Source organism: Bombus impatiens, unplaced genomic scaffold (genome assembly GCF_000188095.3).
Source record: "Bombus impatiens unplaced genomic scaffold, BIMP_2.2 scf_0132, whole genome shotgun sequence".
Taxonomy (NCBI): domain Eukaryota; kingdom Metazoa; phylum Arthropoda; class Insecta; order Hymenoptera; family Apidae; genus Bombus; species Bombus impatiens.
The window spans coordinates 116694-128717 of record NT_176551.1 but is presented as its reverse complement, the minus strand read 5'-3'; the positions used below and the strand labels follow the sequence as shown (position 1 = coordinate 128717).

Sequence of the window (12024 nt, the reverse complement as noted above, 5' to 3'; positions counted from 1 at the left end):
GTGAAAATCTGCGTACCCTAATTACGGTATTTATGAGACCGCCGTGAAAGCTTTATTATGAGTTACTCCAAGAAACAACTACCCAGGCGTTGTGCTTTCAAGTAAAAACGATCTAATTCGTTGTTTACGGCCGTAGAAAGCGTCGAAGAAATTTACATTTACCTGTTATTACTCTATCAAAATTATATAAACGACTGTATTTTCTAGTAAGTAAATTTAATTATCACAGGGTTAACAAATCTTTTCGCTCCACTCGGCGATTTATCGCTACAATCAGTAAGTCGAATAATACATTTTAAAATGTGAAAAGAAAGAAGATAACTGTAGATAAAGTGTCCATCTAAATTAAGTTGTATGTATTTATTGTTTGATTTATAGTAGACATCTTATTATCTTGTACAGAAATTTTCAATGACTTTCATCTCTTAGTTTATGAGCTGTCGAATATACATGTACGCGGAGGAACGACTTTATGCACTTGCATCTCATTGGCATGGACAATTTTGTCTGATCCGACAATAATCCCATCCGGTGAAATCGAAAATTGATTGAAAGCTGCGATTGATGTAAGCAGCCAATTGAATTTTTCCCCTGCGTGATTTGCCCTGGCAAAACATTTTGAACGCGTCGCTTAGCAAGAGGCTTAGTTCAGCGAACGTGCCTGGGAGAACTTGGCTGTACTACCAACGTTCCTAACGTGTGATCAAAACAAACACGTCGAAAAGAACAAGCTGATCTCGCTATCGTGTTTATCTACGATTTGTTGATTTAACGCCTCCTGGACGAGCTAATCAGCGTGTAAAAGCAGGGCGCATGATTTGCATTGTAAATTTCCGCTACAAATAACGATATCTCTGTAAAGGTTAATCACGACACAAAGCATTAGAAAGAGGGAATGCGCGAAGGGGTTAAACGTTGGCGATGCGACGAAAAGTGCAAGGTTAGGTTGTGTCGACGAACAGACGGATACACACGCGGCTGGATGGACGGATAGATGGATGGGTAGGGACGAGCATACTGCTTCGAGGTTGGTCTCGTGAAATATGCAAGCTGCAATCACGTCTCTTGAATAGAAAAGGTCAGGAACAAGAGAGAAGGAGAAGGAGTAGTCGAGCAAGGGATGGATGGAGGAACTGGAGGAAGGGAGCAGACAGAACAGAGGGGAAGTGGAGGATGCAGGGCGGAGAAGGAGAGAAAGAGAGAAGTTGCGAAGTGAAACGCTCAAAGGGTGGTGGGGAGAAGTGGGAAGAATGGCGGAGGGAGGCCGGGGGATGGATGATAGCAACGTCGAGAGTAGAAGTAGAATCGTGGGCCGAGACAGATACTACTGGCAGGAAGAAAAGGGTCCTGAGAGAGGAGACGAAAGAGAGAAGGAGACCACAGGCCGAAAAAGAGAAGAGGAAAAAGCTGTGCCTACCCTCCGCGCGTTTTGAAGAGCACCACCGGTCGTAATACTGCTGAAACTGCGAGACCCTCTTGCACTCGTTCTGCCGCGTTTGCAAAAAATTTTCATAACTAACCGATCTATCGTTCCGAATCTCTGCTTCCCCTTTCGTTCTTTTCGCCATTGTATAGGATATTTGTATATCATAATATACGGTTACTGCCATTAACGTTCCAATTAACGTCCGATTAACGACACTACGTATCATCCCCCTGTTTGTTGTTTTGCGTATAAGGGTGCCCTCGTGTAATCGATAATATCGTCGATATTTCAAGATTTTCAATGTTGACGATATTGTAGGAGAGAGTACACGTTGATCACTTTAGTCGAGAACCTTGGAATATTGACGATGTACGTGGTATGCCAGCTTTATCCGGCCTAACGTCGTCATTTATATTTTGTAAGAGAAGATAAGGGAAAAAGTGTATAATAAACGTACGCCATTGATGGAGTAGATTAAACAGATGTTTAATTTATAACACGCAGAATCTCACTTTCTCGTCTCTGTATATAACCGGTAAAATACGGAACTGTAATTTCTAGGAACAATCGTGTCTTATCTGGCTTCCGTTTCTTTCGCTCGAAACTACACGAGATCGACGAAAATTCACAGAACTGTTGTTTGTTCCAGGTCGGGGGCGATCAATGCCCGATGGCGTGGACTGGAACGCAACGCTGGAGAAATCCTGCTCCAGAGTAAGTAGAACTCTTTGTAAGACAAATGGCCGGGAATAAAGATGAAAACTTGTTTCGTGCGGCTTTTACTTTCCTTCATATTCGATAAATCAATCGCGATATTCGGATCGCCGTAACTCGAGCCTTTGTAATAATAATTTGAGAAAGCCTTCGTCTATCCAGCCTTTATTCTTCTTTCTTTAAGGTATACAGGGTGTCTCAGCTAAACGAGATCATCCAAATATCCGCCTTATGTACAAAGTTGTTAAAACACTAATGTTTGAAAATCGATGCGAAGAAACATTTCGTTTTATATTTTCAAGAAAAATTTAATCTCCGCCTGGAATAAAAGTAATGTCCAAAATGCAGTACAGCCTAATGCGAAGTTGTCGTTCTTTGTATTTCCGAATTATTCGCGCGCTGGCGTGCGCCCGTAGAAAGTACAGACAGCCAAGAAATTTCTTTCCGGAGAGAGAATCTCAGATACGCGCGAGGAATATGACTTTCGAATCTCAGAGTGTTTTACTTTTGCCAGATATCATCGTCACGGTGCAGATACCTTAAAAAAATCAATGATTTTAAACGAGGCACGTGTAGGACAAATTTCAAACTATTAATCGTCGTACAAAGTTTTTTGAGTGGTTTTTGTTCGTTAAATTTCTTACTCGAGAAGTTCGAGGAAGCAGTCACATTTTAGCTTTTCCCGTGAGGTTCCAGTTACTGAAGTTGCTCTCTGTCGTTTCACGTTGTCAATCGAGTCGAAGAAAAAGAGTGGAAGAAAAAGAGGAAAGGAGTCAAAGTATCGGCTTGACATCGACATTGGCCTTCGATCGATTCGAAACGCGGAAAGAAATCTGGATGGCAAAGCGGCACGAGCAGTAATAGGCGAGTTCTTTCGACTGCGAAATCGATATGTATACTCGGTACTCTCGGCCACTCTACCTTTCAGACTCGATGAACAAGGCAGAAGGTTTCAGCCTTGTCAGACTTCGAGCTCGAGCATCTTTTATCAGAGACAGTCTCGATTGGATGCTCCGTCGTGATTCTAATTATGAATAATCGAGAAGCGCGCCTAGGGAAATTTACGTCGTAAGCGTTATTTTGCCTGGCAATTAATTGGCAACTTGTCACGTTATTGATTTTCTAAGAAACAAAAAATAACGAAATTTCGTTTTTCATCCAGCTTATTCTTACTGCATCGATTATCTGGCCTCTATTATCGCTAGACCGTGCATGTTTACGCAATCAGACGCAGGAAATGTAAAGATGCAGGAATATATCGCAGAAGATATGCAAAGTAAATAATTCACTATAATTGACTTCTCCATGGGCAAAACAGATCTCTACTTTGATTCTATTTATCTACGTTTTCGAATCTATGAGATCGCGATAATTAGGATGGAGGAACGCGATGCTTCTGCGTGAACTAAACTAAAAGGAAAGGAACTGCCAAGATTTCACTTCCAGTGACACGTATAAGGAGAATAAAAGGCGAAACAGGAAATAATAATAACAAGCGATCCCATTCACGCAAATCATACATACGTAGGAAAGAACTGCTTGTTAATCTCTGAACAGATTACATCGTAATGCATTTTTCAGGGAAAAGAAATTTAACGTAAGAAAAGAAAGTGGAGAGAAGAAACGGGAGGAGAATCTCGTTAGTTTCACGGAATGTTAGATTACAGCGTATTTCGAGGGAAAAAGGTTTTAACCTAGAAGAGCGGAAGGAGAATAACGTGGTGGAAGAGTGGAGGGTGTGTTTGTCTTTTCGCGATTCTATTGATAGACGGCGCCACCGCGCGGATTAATTATCAGTTATTGCTGCTGGCGCTGGTTGCGGAGAAGAAGCGAAAATGAGAATGGAAACGGGATGGAGAATAGCAAGCGAGTACGAGGAACAGAGTGAAGGAGAGTAGCTGTATCGGCAGCAGACCAATTAACTACTTATAGGGCAGCTTTCATCGACTCGACAATCGGCCGGATCGATTCGGGGTGAATAACTTTTCTAGTCGCGTTCTACGTACTGATATTGCGTAGCATCTATGACCGAGATGGATACGTATCCGCTCGTTAGGCTCCTTTCATAGCCGGTCAGTTACCGTTGTAAGTCGGTCTTGCAAATCGGCTCTGCCATTTATCGATCCGCGAAAGGTATTCTCCAGCTCGGTGAATAAATAGACAAACAACAAGGAGGAAGGAAGGGCGCAGGCAGAGGAGAAGATGATAATACGATGAGAAAACGAGCGAAGAAGATGCCAGAGGTTAAAAAAAAAAAAAAAAGAGTAGTCTTTGATTCGAAACCGAACGGGGAAATTCTATCTATCGACTGGAACGAATGTATTCTCGTAAAGAAAAAAAAAAAAAAGAAAAGAAAGAAGAAAAAAGAACGATGCTTCGGTATTGATATCATTTGCTTTGTTCTTATATTATAATAGGTAACGGTGGATAATTGCACTCTCGAATCGAATCGTTTAAGAATACAGACAGCGAGATATAATATCTCGGATCAATGAAAGATCTCGAATTCCTTAATACATCACATTATATTGAGTATTGAATGTTATTTTTAAATCGAAACCACTTATCTCGCAGGTTTTATTAACTGAATCCGTAGGAAATAGAAGGCAACGTGTACAGAGCGTGCAACGACCTTTCCAAGTGTATGTGTATATGTACTTACGTTAGGTAGAGCCGATGTCACTTTATTCGATAATTGACAGCACTGAAAATCCTGTCAGACACCAGCAATTGCATTATCTTGGAAAGCTTCACAGTTAATGTTACGTCCATCCTCGGAACTCGTATATCCTTCTCACCACCGTATACGGTAATTATAGGCATAGACGGCGGCTCTCCGAGGACCAGCGAACCCGCGACGTTTCGTCTTTGAAATTAATAGCATCAACATAAGAACGGTTCTATACGTTTCAACGTCGCATCTCTATAATCTATAATCAATCTACAATTTACAATCTTATATACAGGAAGCCGAATTAATATTCGGTCATGTCATGAAATTTCACGTGATTATTTAGCTTTATCTTTAGGAAAGAATTTAACTTTATCGCGTATTTATTATTTTGGAAAAGCATATACGTTAGGCTAAAGATCAGAATAAGATACAATGTTATTCGATTATACAAATAGCATGAAATATGATTGAATTTTCGGCGATTTAACATATTCCATGACAAAAAAGGTATAAGCGTAAGGAAAAGGTAATCTTCGAGACGAACCACAGGATAATCCGATGGAGAGTTTCACCAGTTAGGTCTGAATGCGATTAAGTCATTAGCCGACGCGTTAACGTCGTTTGCTTGGTTGCCGGAAGGGCTGCTTACGATCTTATTACATCCGACGAATTAATTGAAAGTTATTTCGCCCGAGAAATATCGATCTCGATCCTGCATACATATATTGGATTGGCAACTAAGTGATTGCGGATTTTGTCATTAGATGGTTCTTGAAATACCTATAATTTTCTGTGCTGGACTGGGTTAAATGCGTAGTAGAGATACCTGTATGTGAATATCAGTGTGTGGAAGTATGTGTGTCCACAGCGTCTCGAAAACAAAGGAATGTAAACTGTTCAGTCGGTTAACAGTCGGGTATGGAAGAAAGTGCTGAGACGCGTGCAAGTGTGTATCGATGAATATATAAGAAATCGTTCATGAAATAAATATATCATTATTTTAATATTAATCCTCGGTATAAATTTAGTGTTCCTATAACATTATTTCGGCTTCAAAGATCCACAATTTTCAACAGTGGTAATGGCAAATCCGCAATCGCTTAGTTGCCAACCCAATATGTAGCAGGTCAACTACGATGTAAAATTATCTTAAAGCATCGAGGTTCGATCAAGGATTTCGGTCGAGTCGATATTATACTTTGTTCCTCATCAAAAACTACGAAAAAAACGTTTCACCATTGAGCCACGGGCAACTATCGTACAACACGATTTATGTGGTGCTTTGTTCCATTCTACCGCGTTTATATCGGGTGTCCTAGTAATCATGGTACAATTGTGAAATTGACTCTACGTGAGAAAGTAGATGGAAAGTATGGAAGAAAAATTGTAGTAATCTAATTTTAGTAATCTACTTCTAGTAATGGTAATTCGACAATGGAGCGATTTCGTTTTAAGAGAGGCGGAGAGTGAATCGAAAATACAGATTACGATTTTTTCAAACGAAGCCAGGTTTCTGAAAAAGTTTAGTTTGAAAATTTGCCAAGTGTGCTAGTGCAAATTGGATACTAATAGACAATAAATAGGGAGTTTCCTAGGTGCAAAAATAAGTGGAAAATGTAAAATAAATATTTCCCCTTGAAGGTTTCGTTTCCGGTTTTCGTTAAGAAAATAGAACGAATGTTTAGTCAAGAATTATTTCTTTAAACTGAATTTACTCGAACGCAAGGCTTCAAAGTAAAAGATACGTTATTCTATATTTCCCTATAATCCTTTTCGTATACCCGTTATATACAATTGCGTTTACGAGCTATGACTATCTAGTCCCCGAGACAATACAGTAAATCAAATGTGTTGGTAATAGTAAGTAACCGACGCACATAACGGGCTAACGATTAATAATAAACCGAAGTATGACCGACACACCCATACCCCACCCATGCTTCTATACTCGCGAAGAACCGCACATCCATCGCGCATCCTTTTAATCGATCGATATGGCGATTTAGGTCGATGAACCCGATTCGCACTATCGTTCTACTCTATTAGTTTTCCGTCGGGTAGATTAAACTCGCGTCGGTATTGGTGACAAAACTCTGTGTATCGAGTTCACCTTGATAAATGAGAAGTTCAGTTTCCCCTAGATTCGATGTTTCTGTAGTGGCAACATTTGTAGTCGTACACAGGCTGACGAAAGTGCTGGAACAGCTGTATGTGCAGACGCATTGTGTAACTATATTATCTGTGTTTTGAAATTTGAAACGTTTTGAAATTTCACGAGCACTGTTATGACACTCGACTATCGTGATTATATTGGTAAAGTTTGAAGCACATCTGAATATGTATACGTATAGAAGTTACAATATACTTAGTACAAGTATATATTTCGCAGCGATTACAATAGTATCCTGTGTTATTAAACTTGAATATTCAGTTTCAGCGAGTCCATATTTAACACTTACAACGTATAATACGCTTGAAATAACTTGGCCAGGTTATGCAGAAAATTACCAACCCTCGATTATCTGAAATTGAGCTTTGCTTCAGTTCGAAGATTTTAATTTAAAAAAGTAAGCTTCGTTTCTGTCGAGTATATTTCGTTTCTTATTTCTCTTGTTTTCTAATGTTTCCTTTTTTAACTTATTTAACTTAGCGAGCTTATTCGATAGAGATAAACACGACCAACGTCAAAGTGATTTGGAAGTGGTTTCTCCAAAATAATTGTGAACTCCTAAAATAGAATTATGGTTTGCTAATTTGGTAATTATATAACGTAAGAGTTGTTTTATGGGTTAGTTGTTATAGGGTCCATGATTAAATGTGTGTAACTAACATTTTGACATTTTGACGATTGGTATGTTTCTTCTACATCTTCAGATGGGTTTCAGACATAAGAGGATCACGGTCGTCGTGTCTCGTTACGGAACTAATGAATTTTCCAAATCGTACGATTTACCTAATATATACACAGGAATGTAAAAATCTTCTATGGTAAATATCCAAATGCTTTCGTCAGCCAATATACGTATATTCCTATTATTATATATTATATATTAATATATATGCTAATCTTTGATGCAGGAATAAAGGGATACATCAGGCTGATGCTAACGTGTTTTAACTACATGTACAGTGGCTCACGAAAGTATTCGAACGCTTGCACTTACAAATTTCAATTAATAAAATGAGGTGCACTAAACTAATTTGTTATCTATAGTGATGGGAAAGTCTCAAGATTACATGATAGGAAAGTCTTAAGATTACACGAGTAAAATTTGAAAACGATTGAATAATATAGACAGGAGTTAGGATACGTTTATTAGAAACATTCATGACAAGTGTCTCACAAAAGTATTCTAACGCTGTAACACCGTTGATAGGTTTTCATCTTCCTTTGCACCGAATGTAAACATCATTGCTAAATGAAAATATTGGTACGTTCGCTTGATCTTAGGATATCGTTCCAGTAAGAGTAACGTAAAAGTGTGCACAGTAGTATTTAAAATGAATATCAAAAAGTCTGGAAGAAAAGTGTGAAAGAGAAATACTATTCCGATTACATGTGGATGGCAAATCATATAACGAGATTGCCGGAATTGTGAACAGAAGTAAGTGAACGATACATTACAACATAAAAAAGTCAAAGAACGAGGGAACACTTGCAAACAAAGCTCGATACGTCGACCAAAGAAATTGACTGGAAGAGAGGAGAAAGTTATCATTGGCGAATTAAAAAAAAATCCTACTACATCCGCTGCTCAACTCGCAAGTATGGTAGCTGATATGTTTTATAAAGAAGTTCACCCGGAATTATGTCGACCAATCTTACGAAACAGTGATTTTCATGGAGAGTACCGCGAAAGAAACCATATATTAATGCGGTAAATCATAAAAAAAGATTGACTTTTGCAAAAACCTATATTAATAAAGATAATTCTTTTTGGAACGGTCATCTTTTCGGACGAGTCAAAATTTGACATTTTTGGCTCGGACGGTCAAAATTATGTGTGGAGAAAACCAAATACGGAATTGGAAATTCGACATTTACATCAAACAGTGAAACACGAAGGTAGATCGGTCATGGTGTGGGGGTGCGTGGCTGCCAGTGGCACCGGAAATTTGATATTTATTGATGGAATACTTGATTAATATAAGTATTTAAATATTTTAAAAAATAATCTAAAGAAAGTGCCCGTAAATTAGGATTACTGAAAGATTTCCACTTCCAACAAGATAATGATCCTAGGCATACTGCTAGAATTGTGAAAGAATGAATCGTATATAACACATCACACGTGTTAATTACTCCACCGCAAAGTCCAGACATAAATCCGATTGACAATGTATGAGCTGAAATGGCAAAAAGATAAAATAAATTTCAGATAATTTGAAAGCAAGTATTGAAAGATAAAATTATAAAAATATGGAACTCCGTTGAGTGTAGTTTTACAAAATCATTGGTTTACAGTATGGTACGTCGATTGAGACACACTATTGCTGCTAAAGTTGGTCCAACAAAATATCGATATCAAATAATTTAATAATATATGTAGCGTTCAAATACTTTTGTCAGTCACTTACAATCCTTTTCAAATTTTACTGATATAATCTTAAGACTTCCATCTTCCTACTGACATCTGCTTGTCTAAGCAAATTACTTTAATGTACATTATTTCGGCCATTCAAGCGTGCATATGCAAGCGTTCGAATACTTTCGTGAGCCACTGTATATAGGTTAATCTTTGATGCAGGAATAAAGGGATACATCAGGCTTATTCTACGTGTTTTGATTACATGTATCCGTACATATATTGTTTAGCTTTGTCACGCGTGTCGTTAAGGCGGTTAGGTAACAAGATACGTGCTTATCAAGTAATCATCCGTATCGTAAGTACACGTGTATCTACATACGTACGTGCGTAGGTACAGTGTGATTCAGAAATACGCGGACGCTTGCTTATTTGCGATAGAATGTACAGTAGAATTTATTGCAACGGAATTTTGCTTAAACTGCATGATTAAACCGAAATCGGGTTAGCAAAAGAAGAAAATTCCAGTCATACTGAAGGATCTCACGATTTCGTCTCCTTCGATCAACCGTGAAGTTTTTTTTTTATTTTTTTTTTATTTAATATTTCACATTCACAATTTGTCCAATTTGGACATTTGGTAGAATTTTTTAGCTGTTTGATTATCATGTGGGTGGCTACCCCCAATGGAGTACCATCTTCGTGTTTGTTAGGATATATCCTTTGTGAGATGTGCTGGGTGTTTCCGTTTTAGTCTTCGTTCTATGGTTGTGTTGATCGTTTCCGCTGCCAGCCGGTTCGGGTGCGTTGCTATTTTTTCTCTGTACCTTCTTGCGAATCTGCTAATCTCTTCCTTGATCGTTGGTATTCCAATGTCTTTCCGTATGTCCTCGTTTCTAACGTACCATGGAGCGTTTGCAATTGATCTAAGAATTTTAGCTTGGATTGTCTCTATTTTGCTTATATGGCTCATTGCTGCTGTTCCCCAAAGTGGTATTCCGTACGTCCAGATTGGTTTTACGATCGTTTTGTATATTTTTAGTTTGTTTTCTATGCTTAGTTTGGATTTTCGACTTGTTAACCAATACATTTGTCTCCTTGCTATCTGTATTTTGTCTATTATAGATTTAATATGCTGTTTCCATGTGAATCGTGTATCTAAGTGGAGTCCTAGGTATTTGACTTGCCTTGTTTGTATTATGTGCGTGCCGTTCAATGTAATGTTTGGTGGTATCTGTTTTCGCAGTGTGAATGTAACGTGGTTGCATTTATCGGGGTTTGCCTTAATTTGTTTAACTCGAAGCCACTTTTCTATATTTGTGATATGTTCTTGTAGTAATGTGACTGCTGTTGCAGGATCAGTGTGCCTGACTAGTACCGCTGTGTCGTCCGCAAATGTCAGTATTTTGCTATTGGTAGTTGTTGGTATGTTGGCCGTGTATAGTGTGTATAGAATTGGTCCTAAGACGCTTCCTTGCGGAACCCCTGCCTTGATGTCTTTAACTTCAGAGTATGTGTCTTTAATTTTTACCACGAAGGTTCTGTTGCTTAAGTAGGATTTAATTAAATGGTGTATCTGCTCCGGGAATTGTTTTCTGATTGATTGAGGTAGACTTTCGTGGTTTATTTTGTCAAATGCTTTCTCGATGTCCATAAACCGTGAAGTTAACGCGTTAATTCGTCGTTATGATATGGTTGCTAAAAAATTAACCAAAATGTCCAAATACTTTTGAACGCTCCTGTTCCCTATATATATAGTACATACGTACGTACTCTATGGACGTCCATACTGCGTAGATAGGTGCGCGACACAGGACATGCGTATCGACCACTGACCCATATTCGAAAACGGCTGCGCGCCACTCGATACTCATCGATTCGCTGAATTACCTAAATGAAACAACACGCGGCGGAACAACCGACTCTCCGTTTCCTCTCCGCTTGCTTCTCCTTCCACTTCGTCGTCCCTTTCTGTTCATAATCGTAACGTTAGAACGCTTTCAAATTATTGCAAATATACAGTGTCTGGCGAAAGCATCCGAACACATGCGAACTAGCGTCCTTTGGTCAGATTAAGCGGTTGTGGCAACTATGCCAAATACGCATACGCAAATACAGAAGTTCAAACGGGAACCGACTTCACAAGACAAAGTTACACTGAGCGGAAATAAAAGAGAAGCGTCTCTTATAATGCACCTGATATATTCGTAAAAAAATTCTCTTCCAAATGTCTCGATACTTTACTGAAGAACTGCGTGCGCGATACTATGTAACAACCTCTGTACACGATAAAAGCAATATCCTTTATCGTTTCTCGGAGCGATAAGCAGAGGAGGAAGATGATGAAAGACGTTTTGCAAGCAGAAACTCTGGTCGGTGACAGTCAGATTTCTCTGTGTACTCCTTCTGTTCGTTTTAGTCCCTCGGTTCGCGTTGCCTCGTGCAATTTCCACAAGCCATTCGAGCCGCACGCGTAGCAACAAGCGGAAAAGGTAAAATAATTTTCCTTCGGTTGCATCCACTCGAATAAACGGAATGGAGGCAAGCACGATTAAACGATGCAGCAGGAACATTGATTCGTGAGAAAGGTTAATGACACGGGGACACGCGCCAGGCTGAATTTACATCGGCGAAGTTGAATGTCGTTTCGATGGGAACAGGGACGATTGCCACCTAACTGGCTG

General features: G+C 39.0%; 1 protein-coding gene and 1 long non-coding RNA gene across 2 annotated transcripts in view; both read left to right on the top strand.

The window, feature by feature from the left end:
• The window catches only part of LOC100748400, a 57645-nt gene that overhangs the window by 6484 nt on the left and 39137 nt on the right, over positions 1-12024 (top strand). Inside the window, exon 3 of the mRNA XM_033318966.1 lies at positions 2076-2140. Coding sequence (XP_033174857.1) covers positions 2076-2140 — 65 coding nt within the window. The remainder of the gene's footprint in view (positions 1-2075; positions 2141-12024) is intronic.
• LOC117151266 lies at positions 2270-4512 on the top strand. Its single transcript, XR_004461051.1, has 2 exons — positions 2270-3208; positions 3303-4512. It is a non-coding gene; the product is annotated as an uncharacterized LOC117151266 (long non-coding RNA).